Consider the following 17,145-nt stretch of genomic DNA (forward strand, 5'->3'; position numbering starts at 1 on the left):
AAGAAGTGGACTGTAGCCCACGAAAGCTTATGCTCTAATAAATTTGTTAGTCTCTAAGGTGCCACAAGTAGTCCTGTTCTTTTTGCAGAGCCAACCACTTCGTCTACGACTCGCTCTCTGTCACCCAAGCCTGGCCCGTCGTCTCCTGGATCGACATCAAGCCCTGACGACTCAATAATAGTGTTGTCAGGGGAAGAGGAAGACTAATCATTGGAGTGTGTACAGTACAAGACTAGCAAGAATATCCAGGATGACTGGTGACTGTTCAGGTTTACAGTACTGTACTGTTTTCATTTTTTATTCTTTCATTCTTCTGTCTCTCTTATGTTATTAAAAATACTTTAAAATTATATTTTGCATATGTAGTCTATTATATACTGTACATTGCTGTATACAATACATAGTACTGTACAGGGTTGTAGACACAAAATTGTACTTTATGGGTGATTTAAGGGATTTTCAAGGGTCATTTTGACTATACGCGGTTTTCGCTTTACGCGCTGACTGCGGAACGTAACCCCAGCGTAAGATGAGACCGACCTGTATTTGTTATGTCCCTTTAAATAATGGACTGGAATCTATTTGGTGTTAGCATAGCAGTTCTTCTTTATTTCAAGATAGCAGACACCAAGTGAAAAGATCTAGACCAGCAGTTCTCAAACTGTGGGTTGGGACCTGAAAGCGTATCACAACACTGTTTTAATGGGGCTTGCTGGGGCCCGGGGCCAAAACTGAAGCACGAGCCCCACCGCCCAGGGCTGTGGCCAGAGGGCTTCAGCAGCCCTGGGCGTCAGGGCTTGAGTTATAGGCCCCAAGCTCAGGGTTGAAGCTCACAGAGGCTTCAGCTTTGCCCTCTCCCCTCCCCGCTGCCCAGGGTGGTGGGGCTCGGGCCTTGGCCCTCCAACCCGGAGTGGCGGGGCTCAGGCGGGCTCAAGCTTCAGTCCCCCATCCTGGGGTCGTGTAGTAATTTTTGTTATCAGAACAGGGTCGCGGTGCGATGAAGTTTGAGAACCCCTGATCTAGACAGAAAGTTATCTCCTACCTTACCTTCCATACCTTCCAATGTCAAAAATGTGTAACATAATATCAGGAGAATCAGGTAATTAGCACGAGGGACACTCTAGTCCCTTATCTCTGATGAACACAATGTTTAAAAAGATACTCTTAGGACAAAATGGTTAGCCAATGATTTCTTTTGAGAGAGGATAGCATTGAAGCACGGATTCATTCCTTGCAGTGCTTGACTTGACCTGAAGGCTAGTCTGAAGAGATGACCTAATGTACTTCCAGCACTTTTTTGGGACCCTACCTTTAACCACCCAACTCAGTCCAAGTGTGTAAAATCTTCACAAAATGTTACAGATTCCACTAAAGGGGAGCAGGGCCACAATGTGCTGTCACTAAGATTCAGTAATACCTTTAACATTATGTGGCATGCTTGAATGAGAATATAACAATGTAAAAATACTTTTGTAACATCATAAATGTATAAATGGCATCTTTTTAAAATGCAATATTAAAAAGAAAAAGGTAATAAGCTTTAAAACTATCACAACAGCACCTAAATATATTTCCTCCCAGATTTCAATTATCCTAGCAAATTAAAAAAACATACCTTTTACCACAGCCAATTAGAGTGACTTTTCTAGGAGTATTTCATAGTTTTCCAGGTTCAGCTTTCTGAACAATATTACCGGTAGTACTTTTTCCTCAAAAGGCATTTGCATCACAAGAGAGTAAGTGAATACAGTACAAGAGACAGAACTTCAAAGCAGGATCCTTTTTCAAAGGGGCTTCTGGAGGATGTTTTATATTTGGAGTACTTAAATTTTCTGGCAAGTAGTCCCAGTTAATATTAGGTAACAACAGTGGATTTTTTCCCCACTGAACCTAGGAGGGATGGCAGATTCTATTTTAGTAAAAGCTTTGAAGATAAAGAGCTGGCAGCAGCACAATTAAAGCACAGGACTGGAGGAGCCAAAGCCACAGCTCTTAATGGTTATTTTCAAATTACTCGAAGCACGGAAGGATGTTGAAGGAGACTTTTTGAACAAGTGCATGTCATAAACCTGTCTGTAAAACATAAGACTAAAGCCAAACCTGCTTGACAGATCTGCAACACGTGTGTATATTTCATTAAATGCCTATTCTCGACATGTGAAAGGTTTTATAAAAACATTACAGTACACCTACATAACATCATCATCTCACTTAGGAGGGAAAAAAGGGAGATCAGCCTAACTTTTATAGTATGTAACTCTGATCCTTTCCACCATTATAAAGAAGATAATTATTTTCAAACTCCTTCCAATGAGTTGTACACATTAATTTAATGAAAAGGTCACTTTAAAGTTGAAAGTTTGATTAGCTCTGTTTTTAACAATAACATAACTTTTACAAAGGCTCCAGAACAGTAGCATTCTCTCATCAAATTCGTATTTCTACATTTTATTTTTACCTATAATTTCACACACACACACACACACACACACACACACACACAGCAGGGGAAGGATTTTATTTTTAACTTTTTCTCCTCTATCTCCCCTAGGTTGCACAATTTACTAGATGCAGGCCATTGAGAAGGATTCTGTTTTCCAGGGATCAGGAGCTGACAATCCTAAAGGTCGCCAGCAGCAGCTGCACTGGCATCCTCTTCCAAGAGAAGGACCCAGACCATGGAAAAGCCAAAAAAACACTGCAGAAAGGAAGGGTGCTGCCTCTACCTCAGTTATCCCCATCCAGTTCATGTGCAGAGAAGATTAGAAGGGAGGATTCTAGAAGAGCACCAGACAGCAGGGGAAACAATTAAGCAAAGGAGTGGCTGAGTGGGATCTCTGCAAGGCCACAGAAGGGAAAGAAAACAGCTCAGCAGTGGGGGCAGTGGAGAAGGTAAAGTGCAATGGGGAAGCTAAGAAAAAAAAAGTGTGCACTTCTCTGGCTCCACGTTGAATCAGTCTCTCTCCCCATGAGTAGTATACCTTTCCCATCTTAATAAGCTCCCACTCAGCTGCTCCTCTGCTCAAGAACTTCCTCACCTGGCCCCACTGAACTTTTAGTATTATCCCCTCTAGTTCTTTTGCCATCCATAGCTCCTCTTTAAAACATACCTCTGCAATATTAACAATAGCAAAATATTCAGAACAAAAGCGTCTGACTTAAAAGGGCACTTTCAAGGATGGAAGACTCAAAATTTGATAATCTCCCTGTTTTAGCTATTTCTATAGTATCCAGGTCTGTAGTTTATAAGTACTGAGGATGTAAAAACAGATTTCAGTCTTAGCCTTCCCAGTTTAATTCTGAATGGGGGAAGGGAGGGAGCAGGAACGTTCTGAAAAATCTCTTTTAGGATTTCAAATACAAGTAATTTAGGATCTAACGCATTTTAAAAAAAATCATTTCAAACATCACATTCCTGTTTCAATCATTCTATAAAACATACTGTATTTACCTGGTGGGGGAATCAGAGGAGGAGCGGTACTGACAGTTGGAGGGGGTGGGAGGAAAGGAGGTGGTGGAAGGTGGGTAGGTGGAGCTCCCGGAGGGAAAAATGGAGGTGGCTTGGTAAAACTGTCTACATCAGCACTGGATCTTTCTGAAAGAACCTGTAAGATATGAAATCTACAGTTACAATTGTTATGTAGAGATGGGTTGGAAAATATAATTTTCTTCTCTTTCTAGTTCTTTCCATTCATACAAAATATCTTCTTAAATAGATATGTAAGGAATATACATTTAAAAAAAAAAAAAAAAAAAGCTTTTTATGAACCAAACTAAATATTAAAAACAAAGAACATTTTGAATTCCTAGATTAAAAAAAACTACATGAAGCTGGAGTTAGGGTTGAGGCTACATATTAGTAATTTAAGAGTAAAAAATATTACAAGAAAATTGTAATTATTACATTCAGGTAATTCAGACTTAGGATTTCTTTTAAATTTAACCTGAACATGCGAAAGCATAGGAATACAGCTAGAGCACCCAAAAACTTTAATTCTGCCATATAGTGATGCCATGGAGGGAAAAATTAGAATAAAAACCCTGATTACCTTCAAAAATCAAATTTAATTTAATTTGGGACCACAAACACTAAAATTTCTTATTACATAGTGTGAGCTAGTAGAACAGTGACACAGAAATTCATTAAAATGTCTCCCTTCATTACAAGCCATTTATGCCTTAAGTCAGATTTTTATTTCTTAAATTGCATATTAAGAAAACTCTCCTCACTTCTTTTTAACATCAGTGTCATTTGGGGGGCAGGCATGCGTGGCAGATTACTATTTTCAATATAACAACCACCCTGGCCATAAAATTGACATTTATATTTATAATATATGTGTGTGTTTACAGAGACACACACATGCACGCACACACCACCACCCCCATACAGGCCCGATTAAGTCAATGTAGCTGCCTGGGGTGTAAGTCAGCAAAGAAGTCGGACCACTGCTGCTTTTTACTAAAAAGTACATTAAAATGTTTTCTTTTGATCATCATCAATTTGGATTTCACAGAGAAAAAAGTTTCTTGGAGTTAAATATAACACATTAATTTTAAATGATATTTGTTCCTTTTCCTTGGTTGTTCATATTATCATCATTCATCCATGCAGTTTAGAATTATTTATTCAGATGATAAGGTGAAAGAAAAAAAAGCCCCTCTTTGGTCAGTGACACAACATGTGAAAATCTGCAATACGAAACCTGTATGTTGCTATTTTCATTGGCACGCCGCCTTCCTTCCACTCTGCTGATAGTGATGGTCTGTCCAATCACATCTATTGTACCGGACAATCTCCTGCAACACAGGACAAAACGGAATAATCAAAAAGTACTAAAGGACTTTTACAAAGCTTAGAACAAGCAAATTAAACAGCATAGGCAAATAATATATGAATCAATTAAAGTCCATAAGCTCCTTCCTCTGTACAAAAGCTATTTACAAGTCACATAAGGTTTCTGCAGAATGCTAGATCCTAAAAACATGTTTCATTTATTGAATCTTATAACGTCAGCTTTCTTGTTTCTTTAGAATTAAGGAAAGGAGCAGTACAGCCTTCTCAAGAATAAAGGGTGAATGTTTCCACATTCCACTCCCACTTCCCTAAGTAAACAGCCATATGTTTCTGCCTATGTTAAAAGAAAAAGATCGGCAACATTGGAATTAAAGAGTACTGTAACATGTAACAAGAAAAGCGTATTCTCAGAGAAATTCTATAAAAATTAGCAAATGCAATTTAAAAAAGAGTGTTACAGGAAACTATCAAAACACAGGAAATTTAGACTTGAGGCTGCACAAACTATACCTGTAATGGTCCATGGAAGATGGAGAGAATGACAAGGTAAATAATAAGGCACTGATAAAAACGGTTAGCATACTGTGCATACTGTAGATATTGCAGCACATATTACATGAAATCACCCATTATCCTTGGGCTTCTGCAACATCTAGACATAGCAACATATCATTTAGTGGGTAACGTCAAATGGAATAGGGTACTAGAAGCCAAGAGACCTGGATTCTGTTCTTGAGTTGATAGGTCTGCCTGAAACTCAGAAGCCACTTAGACCCGGCCACTTATCCTTTGGTATCTGTTTCCCAAAATGTAGAAATGTAATATGCAAGGAGCTGCCTAACTGCCCTAAAAAACAAAGTAGAGGCAAACACTTAACTCCTTCCTGGGTTTGCCTTTACTAACAAAGAAATTAATAGTAGGATAAAGCTGAACTCAAGCCTCTCGACAGACTTTGTTTTAATTTTTGTTTTTGGCAGCCACTGACCCCTAGTGCGTCTCAACCTTTTTTCACCCAGGATCCAAAATCCATCCATAGTTTATTGCCCAAATGACAAATATTTATGATTCTAAGGACTGATTCAGAGTATAAACCCATAACTGGTTTTGAGTGCAGGTAGGTGGGGGGACTGATGTAAGTACTTCTCCCTTTCCTGCCTCCACAACAGTCAGGTCCAACAGCACTAGTAAGCAGCTGTGGAACCAATTACACAGTTTCTTGAAGTGGTGCTGCCCCCAGAGCTGAAATGAAGGCAGAGGTGTGGAGTGGAATGGCAGTTTCAATAGAAAGAGTAGTAGAAGGGAGCCAAGTTTCTGCTACCATCAACTTCATTTGTTCCTGCTGGGCCTAGTGTCCAAGGGATTTTGCTGTTTCCACCCACTTCAACCTGAGAGGTGCAACCTAGTGGTCACCTCCTCATGAATAAGGCTACGTTTTAGTCACAGGTATTTTTAGTAAAAGTCACGGACAGGTCCCGAGCAGTAAACAAAGATTCATGGCCCGTGACCTGTCCATCACTTTTATTATATACCCCTAACTAAAACTTGGTGGGGGCAGCCCTGGGGGCACCATGGGTACTCGGTGGGGGGGCGGGGGTCGCAGCCCAGGGGGCGCCGCAGGGGCTGGGGGAGGGGGTTGGCGGGACTGGAGCAGGTTCCCTACCCGGCAACTGGGAAGTGGCGACCTCCAGCTGCTAGCTCCACCTGCTGCTTCTACTCTGACCCAAGCTCTGGTTCTGCAGCTCCCATTGGCTGGGAACCACAGCCAATGGGAGCTGCATGGGCGGTGCATGCGGGCGGAGGCAGCACGTGGAGCTAGGAGCTGAGTTCCTGTCGCCCTTCCGGGTAGGGCTCCCCCCAGGTAAGCACTGCCCCACACCCCAATCCCCAGGCCGAACTCCTGCTGCTGGGGGATGGGGGCCCAAGACTGCCCCAGCAGCAGCTGGTGCGACTGGCCCAGGGGCTGGCCAAGCTGCTCAGATGGCTCCTGAGCCAGCGGCATAGGCCACTGCAGAAATCACGGAAAGGCGCATAATCCGTGACCTCTGTGACAAACACAAAGCCTTACTCATGAACCACCAGTGGGTCTTGACCCAAGTTCTACTCTACATCCACTCAGAGATTTTCTGCATTTTTTTGTCACTTTATATTACTGAAGATCTCTCACCACCTCAACCATCCTTTTTGTCATAGAGGAATGGATCACAATCACATAGAGATTTGAGATAGAGATGAGACAATACATTTCGGAATTCCACTGATTGACAAATTTTCCAAGTACCTTAAATAGCAATACAAAAGTCATGTACAGTAGCTTTGTTTGAAAAATCATTCATTTAAGAATTTTTTTTAACACAACATAATAGAAAAAAGAGACATGGTTGTTAAAGAATCTGTGGTATTTGTGTTAGAGCAGAAGGTATTAATCTTGGTACCTTAAGCAAATTCTAGCTCCAGTAACTGCACCCTGCCTACCCAATTCCTCCTGAAATTTCACTTGGCTAATCCAGTCCCTTCCAGTTCTAAGCTGTCATATACTATTGCTCTGTGCCAGTAAACAGTTTCCACATGTCACCACTTCAGGCGCAGTTTAAATGTCGTACATATATCCCCTAACTACTTAACAATGCTTTGAGAGATTCAGTGTTTATAATGCTCTTTGAAATCCTCATATGAAACTCACCATATAAGTGCAAATTATTAATAAAGCATACAAGTTATGCTAGCAAAGAGACTTTTCTTCACTGTCTCATGAAGTTAACTAATCTACTTTCAGCATCATACTAATACTCCCCTACCTCTGTACTCTTTCCTCAGATGTGTTTCACTACATGCTTTCAAATCTGAGATGTTTTAAAATGTTCTCATAAGATATACTGCTCTGATAATGGAGAGGTAATGGCCCTTCACGAAACCAGGACTACTCATTTTCACTGAGCTTCAAATAATTCCCAAAGGTCTGCATTTTGGAGAGGACTTCTAAAACTAAAGGAAACTAGTTCTGAGGTAGAAGAAAGACAAGGTCTTCTAAAAATACATTTAAAAGAGGAAACACAGACTAAACAGAATATAGCAATTCCAGTCCCTTAGAGATGTTGACACATATTTTTCATTTTAGAAGCAGGAGTCCAAAGAGTCTGAGTTCCCATTTTTCTTCTCACCCCCACTGTGGCAAGGGTCCTAGTCTCGCTCTCTCCCTTTATGAAGTGATACAGCTGTGAAACAGTTTGAGAATTTTAACATTTTGTCTTTCAATATGTTGCTCTTATTTTACTCCAACCTAATTTTTTTGCATGTATTTTGTGAATTGGAAACAGGGAGTAGACAAGGCTGCCTCTTTTCTCTGGTTTATTCTCTTTAGTATTAGAATCTTTAATGACAGCAATAAGGAAAGAAAGTGTGTCACAAGGTATCAAATCATGGAGACTGAATGCAAGTCTATACTATATATATACAGACAATTCTCTATTACTAGTTAAAGACCCAGCTACTAGTAAACCAGACAAGTAACAGAACACTGCAGTACTTAGAATAATATCAGCCAATTGGGTTCAAATGGAAATTCTTCTACCTTTTACATTCTGCCATCCTTCTGGTTTTTAAGAACTAGCAATTTACATGGGGTCACAAAAAGCATGAATTATTTAAGAGTGGTATTAAACAGAGCTTTAGAGCATATTGAGAGAAAAACAGGAATAATTCAAAAATCAACACTATTAGAGGACTTTTGGAGACAGAGTCATAGGCCTGGTCTACACTAGGCGTTTATGTCGAATTTAGCGCCGTTGCATCGACTTAACCCTGCACCCGTCCACACCACGAAGCTATTTAGTTCGACATAGAGCTCTCTTTAATTCGATTTCTATACTCCTCCCCAACGAGGGGAGTAGCGCTAAATTCAACATGGCCATATCGAATTAGGCTAGGTGTGGATGGAAATCGACACTAATAGCTCCGGGAGCTATCCCACAGTGCACCACTCTGTTGACGCTCTGGACAGCAGTCCGAGCTCGGATGCTCTGACCAGCCACACCCCGGGAAAATTTGAATTCCTTTTCCTGTCTGGGCAGTTTGAATCGCATTTCCTGTTTGGACATCGTGGCGAGCTCAGCAGCAGTGGCAACGATGCAGAGCTCTCCAGCAGAGATGGCCGTGCAATCCCAGAATAGAAAGAGGGCCCCAGCATGGACTGATCGGGAAGTCTTGGATCTCATCGCTGTGTGGGGAGATGAGTCCGTGCTTTCCGAGCTGCGCTCCAAAAGACGGAATGCAAAGATCTACGAGAAGATCTCTAAAGCCATGGCAGAGAGAGGATACAGCCGGGATGCAACGCAGTGCCGCGTCAAAATCAAGGAGCTGAGACAAGGCTAACAAAAAACAAAAGAGGCAAACGGACGCTCCGGATCCCAGCCCCACACATCCCATTTCTACGAGGCACTGCATTCCATCCTAGGTGCGGCCGCCACCACTACCCCACCACTGACCGTGGACTCTGAGGATGGGATATTGTCCGCGGCCGGTTCCTCGGACATGTTAGCAGACGGGGAAGATGAGGAGGACGAGGCAGTCGACAGCGCTTACAACACTGATTTCCTCGACAGCCAGGATATCTTCATCACCCTTACAGAGATCCCCTACCAACCGTCCCCAGCCGTTATCCCAGACACAGATTCAGGGGAAGGATCAAGCAGTAAGTGCTCTAAACATGTAAACATTTATTTTTAACAGAACTGGAATATTTATAATATTAACAATGTATTTTTCCTAAAGTGCTTTAAACATCTAAACATTTATGTGCAACAAAACTGGAATATTTACAATATTAACAAAGGGTTTCTCATGATTTCTCTGCCTTAGGCGCTTCACTATTTCGACCCAACTATTTAAAAAAAAATTAACAATGTCCGGTTATTCATGATTCTGCTGCCCAAGACGCTCCACTCTTTAGTCCCAGTGCACCTATGCCAAAATCCGGTCAATATGGCCGGGGATAGACGCGAAATCCTCATGGGAGAACTCTTCGTAGGTCTCATGGAGGTACTTTTCCAGCCTGTTCATCAAGTTCCTGGGTAGGGCGATCTTATTGGGCCCTCCGTGGTAGGACACGTTTCCGCGCCACGACACAATCAGGTACTCCGGTATCATTGGCCTGCAGAGCATGGCGGCATACGGCCCTGGTTTCTGCATGCTTTCTCGAAGCATCCTTTCCCTCTGGCACTCCGAGATCCTCAGCAGGGTGATGTCGCTCATGACGCCCTGCTCTGAATTAGGTAGGGAAAAGTTAGTATTGGGACTGCTTGCCCGTTCCTTTACAGAACTGTAACCGCCGGTTTACAGCCACGCGGTTTACAGCCGCAAGGGGGTGGGACAGGGACAGAGTTCATGCTTGCAGGATTGCTGCCAGCAGAGACTCGCATTGCTTTCAATGTGAAAGGAGGCCAGTGCTACTATTAAAGTTTTAAGCAGCCACAAGTCTACGGCTTACCATGTTTGCCAGCTACACAAAGTCCGGTGTCCTGCCCCGCTTCTCAGATCGCCACTGCAAGACCGCAGGCACTGTAGGCGAGGGCCAAAAATTCGACCTTGTCCTCAGTGAGCATGTGATAGGTGCAGTGCATGGTCTTGTTCACAGAGAAAGTTCTTTGTTCACAACTACATTTATCTGTCTCAGGAATTCACTCCCTTTTTCCAATTCCCACAGCCACATCTGCGACTGTCTCCCAACCCAGCCTGGCCTCACATTCCCAGAGGCTAGCGCAGATTAGGCGGAGGAAGACGAGGACACGGGAAGACATGTTTGCTGAACTAATGGGATGCTCCCGAGCCCAGGCAGCCCAGCAGACACAGTGGAGGGAGAACTTGTCACAAATGCACCGGGCAAACATGGAACGGGAGGAGAGGTGGCGACAGGAGGACCAGCAGGCGACTCAAACGCTGCTTGGACTAATGAGGGAGCAAACGGACACGCTCCGCCGCCTTGTGGATGTTCTGCAGGACCGGAGGCAGGAGGAGAGAGCCCCGCTGCAGTCTCTCTCTAACCGCCCTGCCCCGCCACCAAGTCCCATACCCCCCTCACCCAAAGTCCAAACACGGAGGGGCGGCAGGGGCCGTGAAAACTTTCACTCCACCCCTGCAGACTGCTCTAGCACTAGAAGGCTCTCATTCCCCAAAATTTGAAAAGTCCTTTCCTACCCGCCTCACACAAGACCCCGTCCAAGTTTCACCCCCCCGTTCCATGTGTGGTTGTTAATAAAAAATACGTTTCTGTTCATTACTGTTTCCATCCTGTTCTTTTGGAGAAGAGTCTGTCTGAAGGGGGGGAAGGGGCTTGGTAATTGGACAGGACAGTCACCTTTAGCAGGGTACAGAGGCGGGGGCAGGTCCAGCAGCAGGGCACATACACAGTGCAGTGACTAGTTACCCTGGTCAGTCTGGGAGGTGGTTTTCATGTTCTGGGGGGGGAGGGGGTGTTGCTCTGTGACTTTGTGGCGGGGGAGGGCAGTTACAGATCTAATGCAGCGGTCCTTACCCTGGATCACAGAGCCGCGCAGCAGGGGAGCTGTAACCATCCTCCCCCTGCCAGACAGTCACATAGCCGACACATACACGCTGTCCCGCCCAGGAGGGCTGGCAGGCTCTGTTGAAACAACCAGTGCACCACTGCGGAGCCTGTCATTCCTGGAGTTTAGAAGCATCATTTGCATCACAACACTAAACCCGCCCCCCGCCACAGTCTGCGTCCCAGGTTTAAAACATTCCCGCGAAAACAGTAATAAAGACAACGGTGTTCATTAACAAAACAGAACAGATTTTATTTTTTGGGAAGGGGGTGAAGGGGGTATGTAACTGGAAAGGATAGTCAACGGTAACTGGGTAAAGAAACGGGGGCAAGTTCAGCTTCTGTGTCCACAAACTTAAAAGTCACTGGTGACCCTGCTCAGTCTGGAAACTGGCTTTCAAAGCCTCCCGGATGCACAGCGCGTCCCGCTGGGCTCTTCTAATCGCCCGGCTGTCTGGCTGGGCGTAATCAGCAGCCAGGCTATTTGCCTCAACCTCCCACCCCGCCATAAAGGTCTCCCCCTTGCTCTCACAGAGATTGTGGAGCACACAGCAAGCTGCTATAACAATGGGGATATTGGTTTCGCTGAGATCACAGCGAGTCAGTAAGCTTCTCCATCTCCCCTTGAGACGGCCAAAAGCACACTCCACCACCATTCTGCACTTGCTCAGCCGGTAGTTGAACAGTTCTTTTTCTGTGTCCAGGGCGCCAGTATAGGGCTTCATGAGCCAGGGCATTAGCGGGTAGGCTGGGTCCCCGAGGATCACTGTAGGCATCTCTACATCCCCAACAGTTATCTTGTGGTCCGGGAAGTAAATACCTTCCTGCAGCCGTCTAAACAGACCAGAGTTCCTGAAAACCCGAGCGTCATGAACCTTGCCCGGCCATCCAACGTTGACGTTGGTAAAACGTCCCCTATGGTCCACCAGTGCTTGCAGCACCATTGAAAAGTAGCCCTTTCGGTTGATGTACTGGCTGGCCTGGTGGTCCGGTCCCAGGATAGGGATGTGAGTCCCATCTATAGCCCCACCGCAATTTGGGAATCCCATCGCGGCGAAGCCATCTATGATGGCCTGCGCGTTTCCCAGGGTCACTACCTTTGACAGCAGTACCTTCACGATTGCCTTGGCTACTTGCATGACAACAACCCCCATGGTAGATTTGCCCACGCCAAAGTGGTTCGTGACTGACCGGTAGCTGTCCGGCGTTGCAAGCTTCCAGAGGGCTATGGCCACTCGCTTCTGGACAGTCAGGGCTGCTCGCATCCGGGTGTCCTTGCGCTTCAGGGCAGGGGACAGCAACTCACAAAGTTCGAGGAAAGTCCCCTTCCGCATGCGAAAGTTTCGCAGCCACTGGGATTCATCCCAGACCTGAAGCACTATGCGGTCCCACCAGTCCGTGCTTGTTTCCCGGGCCCAGAATCGCCGTTCAACAACATCCATATGCCCCATTGCAACCGTGATGTCCTCGGCGCTGGGTCTCGTGGTTTCTGACAGCTCTGTGCTACTCTCCGACTTCAGGCCCTCACGGCGGTGCCGTAGCCTCCTCTCCTCATTTCTCTGCATCTGCCTCAGGGAAAGGTGTATGATAAGCTGCGAGGCGTTGAGAACGGCCACAACTGCAGCGATGGTAGCAGCGGGATCCATGCTCGCAGTGCTGTGGCGTCCGCGCTGTCACAGATCAGAAAAGTGCGCGAACTGATTTCCCGCCGGCACTTTCAAGGATGGAGGGAGGGAGGGAGGGAGGGCGGTAGTGACGGACGGATGACGACAGTTACCCAAAAGCACCCTCGACACATTTTTTTACCCAGAAGGCATTGGCGGCTCGACCCAGAATTCCAATGGGCAGCGGGGACTGCGGGAACTGTGGGATAGCTGCCCACAGTGCACCGCTTCCAATGTCGACGCTTGCCCCGTTAGTGTGGACTCACACAGTCGAATTACTGTCCTTAGTGTGGACACACAAGTTCGACTTTGTAATATCGATTCCACATATTCGATTTAAGTGAAATCGAACTACCCTCGTAGTGTAGACATACCCATAGATTCTAAGGCCTGAAGGGAGCATTGTGATAACTGACTCTGTCTGCCCTTCTGCATAACAGGCCACAGGACTTCCTTTAATTAATTCCTGTTTGAACTACAGCATATCTCTTAGAAAAACATCCAATCTTGATTTTAAAATTGCCAGTGATGGAGAATCCACCACAAAACTTAGTAAGTTGTTCCAACAACTAACTGCCCTCATTGTTAGAAATGTGCATCTTATTTCAAGCATGAATTTGTCAAGCTTCAACTTCCGGCCACTTTGTCTGCTAGATACCTTTGTCTGCCAGATTGAAGAGCCCTCTACCATCAAATTTCCGCTCCCCACATAGCTACTTATAGACTGTCTCTTATAAAAGTCTCTTTAGGTCTACTCAGCTTCACAATTCACAACTACTTTGGCCCCAAGCTACTACTACTAACCAGCCGGAAAATTAACTTTTGGAACTAAAAGTATTTTTTTTTTAGTTTTATATGGCAGAAAAAGCAAAGATTGAAACTGAAGAAACTATATGCTTCCATGAGGAAAGCAGACATTCATCTACCATAAAGCTAAGCTTATCAGTCTTACACAAATTCATTAAATCAAATGGATGAGAACATATCACCATAGGTGAAAATCAAGCATTACTTACATACAGTAAACTGCAAGATTATGCCATAAAGCTGCCAGACTACATAATAAAACATATCAACAGAATATGAATGTTTTTAGTGACATTAGTCAATACAGATACAAGAGATTGAAACATTTTGGGAACAAGTGGGTTGAAGGTAGGGTGAAAAGAAAAGAATGGAGGATCTAGCTATTCGGGTCTGAAATTGCAGGCAACACAGAAACTACACCTCATACACAGAAGTTATTTGCTGATTTTCTAAGCCAAAAACCCAAACAATATATCACACCAGTGTTTCTAAAAGGAGGTGAAGGCAAAATATAACTGGTGAATGCTATATGAATAAAAAGCATAGTGTATATATAGTGCTTAGACAAAAATAGAGGTCTATTTGTGTTGTGTGTGTATATGTGCATATAAGGAAGAAAGGAAGTGGAGGGGAGAGGGAGAGTAATATCTACCAGTATTTACAATTAAAATACATAATCTGATGAAAGGTCTTGGATTACCAACCCTTAAATCCAAAGAATGAAAAACTGGATAATCAGCTCAAAAAAATCAGAGTTAAATAGGTTTTGATTATTTAAAGCATGCTCCTAGATTTTACAATTAAGTCACCTACACGCTAAAAGCAAATTTGGGAGGCAGAGTTTGGAAGCAGACTGGCCCAGTTAGAAGTCAGTCTGCGTTCAGAGACTATGCTGAAACTCACGCAATTAAAATCTTTACATGTTATACAAGACCCCCTAGTGAAAGCACAAGACAGGTCCATGAGATACCAGCTGACGTTGAATATCTGGCAAGGCGAGCGCTGGCAATTATCACCACATTCTAGGAACGTCAATGCATAGGGTGGTTCTGGGATAGCATTCTGACAAAAATAAATGAACCAGAGAGTGGATCTCCAGATCACATACTTTACACATACAACCACTGTCCAAAACAACATAGTGTAGATTTCCAGATACTAGAAGAGGGATATGAAGGCTCATGGACCTTGTTTTCCTTATCTCAGATTGTTCACTTTCTTCTCCCCTTCTCCATTCAGTAAACTTTGTCTGTTTTGTGTAGGAGAGAGGTACACATGTAACTACAGTAACTCCTCGCTTAACGTTGTAGTTATGTTCCTGAAAAATGCAACTTTTAAGCGAAACGATGTTAAGCGAATCCAATTTCCCCATAAGAATTAATGTAAATAGGAGGGGTTAGGTTCCAGGGAAATTTTTTTCACCAGACAAAAAACTATATATTATACAGATATACACACAGTATATGTTTTAAACAAACAATTTAATACTCTTCACAGCTATGATGATTGTGAAGCTTGGTCGAGATGGTGAAGTTAGGGGGTGGAAGAGGGAAGGATATTTCTCAGGGAATGCCTTGCTGCTAAATGATGAACTAGCACTTGGCTGAGCCCTCAAGGGTTAACACATTGTTGTTAATGTAGCCTCTCACACAAGGCAGCACGAACACGTGGGAGGGGAGACAGCATAGCAGACAAAGACAGACACACACCTTGTGTGTGGGGGAGAGAGAGAGATGCACACTGCCCCTTTAAGTAAGCTGACCCACTCTTAAGTGCATTGTCTTTTTAAGTGGATCAGGAAGTTGAAACAGCAGATGCTGCCCCAAGCTCTCTCTGTTTCTCTCCATCTGTGTCCCCTCCCTGCTCTATATGGAGAAGGGGCAAGCAGGGTGCAGGAGCAGGGGGGAGGGGGACACCCGGATATTAGTCCCCCCCTCCCCTCCTGCACAGCAAGCAGGAGTCTCTGGGAGCAGCTCCAAGGCAGAGGGCAGGAGCAGCACATGGCAGTGGGGGGAGGGACAGCTGAACTGCCGGCAATTGATAGCCTGCTGGGCGGCTGCAGCACAGAGAACTTAGGGGAGTGGGGAGCTGATAGGGGGGCTGCCGGTCCACCCTGGTTACAAGCCCCCACCAGCTAGCTGCAACGGGCTGCTCTTCCTGCAAGCAGTGGACAAAGTAGGCAGCTGCCAAACGACGACGTTAGAAGGGAGCATGGCACAACTTTAAACAAGCATGTTCCCTAACTGATCAGCAAGGTAACAACAAAACAACGTTAACCGGGATGACTTTAAGTGAGGAGTTAAAATAATATATTGGAAGCTGCAAGAAGTGTTACTTGACCGAATTCTTTAATACAAATTGAACAGTTCAAAATCCTTCCTTTTTAAAACATACTTTGTATTTGTTGTCTACTTCCTGAAAAACAAACAGTGAAAAAGTTCTCTCCTAAGTTACTTACCTTATAGTAACTGGGATTCTTTGAGATATGTTATCTACGTAGATTCTACTCAGGGTGAGCATATTCCCCATGCATGCAAGAGTGGATTATTTTTGGCCAGCAATGTCTGTTGGAGCCATGCTTGCGCTCTAGGTGCCCTCTGTTACAAGCCTGGATGAATATATTTTTTCCAAAGAGGGAGCTACTCTGTCTAGTGTCCTAGGGCACACTCAAATCCCATCCACAATCTGAACAGGAGAGCTCATCAGTATTGTGCTGGTATCTGTAGTTGGTACCAAGGCAGATGCACCTCTAACCACAGATGAGTCCAGCAAGGGTGACTCCAGTTATGGGGTCACCGTGAGATCATTTGGTACTGACAATCTGGGCTAGAAACATCTGCACCATGGAGGTCAACGTCAGAGTCATGGGCATCGAGGTTATCAGTACCAAGTGTACTGTGCTGACATTGGTACCAAGTCAATAGTACTAGGAGGAGTATGAACCTTGGTTTCAAGATTGTACCACAGATTCTTAGTGACCAGCCAACATACTTGGATCCATCATACTTGGATCTAGCCTGTGAACTCTTTTCTACTGAAGGGCAAGAGCCAATACAGAGGCATGATGGGCCTTTTGTCTCATTTTACTAAGCACCAGAGAAGATGACCTATGCCTACATTTGTCCTTGCAGTGATGCTCCTTCCTATCCCTTTCTGATGACTGGGTAGAGGAGGTCTTGACTGCTCTTCAATTCTCAGTAGTCAAAGAGTTCAAGCTCTTCAATTGAAAAATGAGCCCAGGAGCTCACAGCAGAGCCACTGCTCACAGGAGCACTAGCTGAGAGTTCAGGCTTCAAGGGTTCCTTTTCTCAGACTTTGAA

The 17,145-nt window shown here is 44.4% G+C and overlaps 1 protein-coding gene across 8 annotated transcripts in view; it reads right to left on the bottom strand.

The window, feature by feature from the left end:
- FIP1L1 (factor interacting with PAPOLA and CPSF1) overlaps window positions 1-17,145 on the bottom strand; it is a 79,956-nt gene that overhangs the window by 35,754 nt on the left and 27,057 nt on the right. For all 8 annotated transcript variants that reach the window (XM_026647934.2, XM_026647933.2, XM_026647938.2 and 5 more), the window contains 2 exons: window positions 4,707-4,800; window positions 3,452-3,605 (listed from right to left, as the gene is read on the bottom strand). In XM_026647934.2, the coding sequence (XP_026503719.1) occupies window positions 3,452-3,605; window positions 4,707-4,800 (248 nt within the window). The remainder of the gene's footprint in view (window positions 1-3,451; window positions 3,606-4,706; window positions 4,801-17,145) is intronic.

This window comes from Terrapene carolina, unplaced genomic scaffold (assembly GCF_002925995.2).
Source record: "Terrapene carolina triunguis isolate 2854851 unplaced genomic scaffold, T_m_triunguis-2.0 Scaffold66, whole genome shotgun sequence".
NCBI lineage: Eukaryota > Metazoa > Chordata > Testudines > Emydidae > Terrapene > Terrapene triunguis.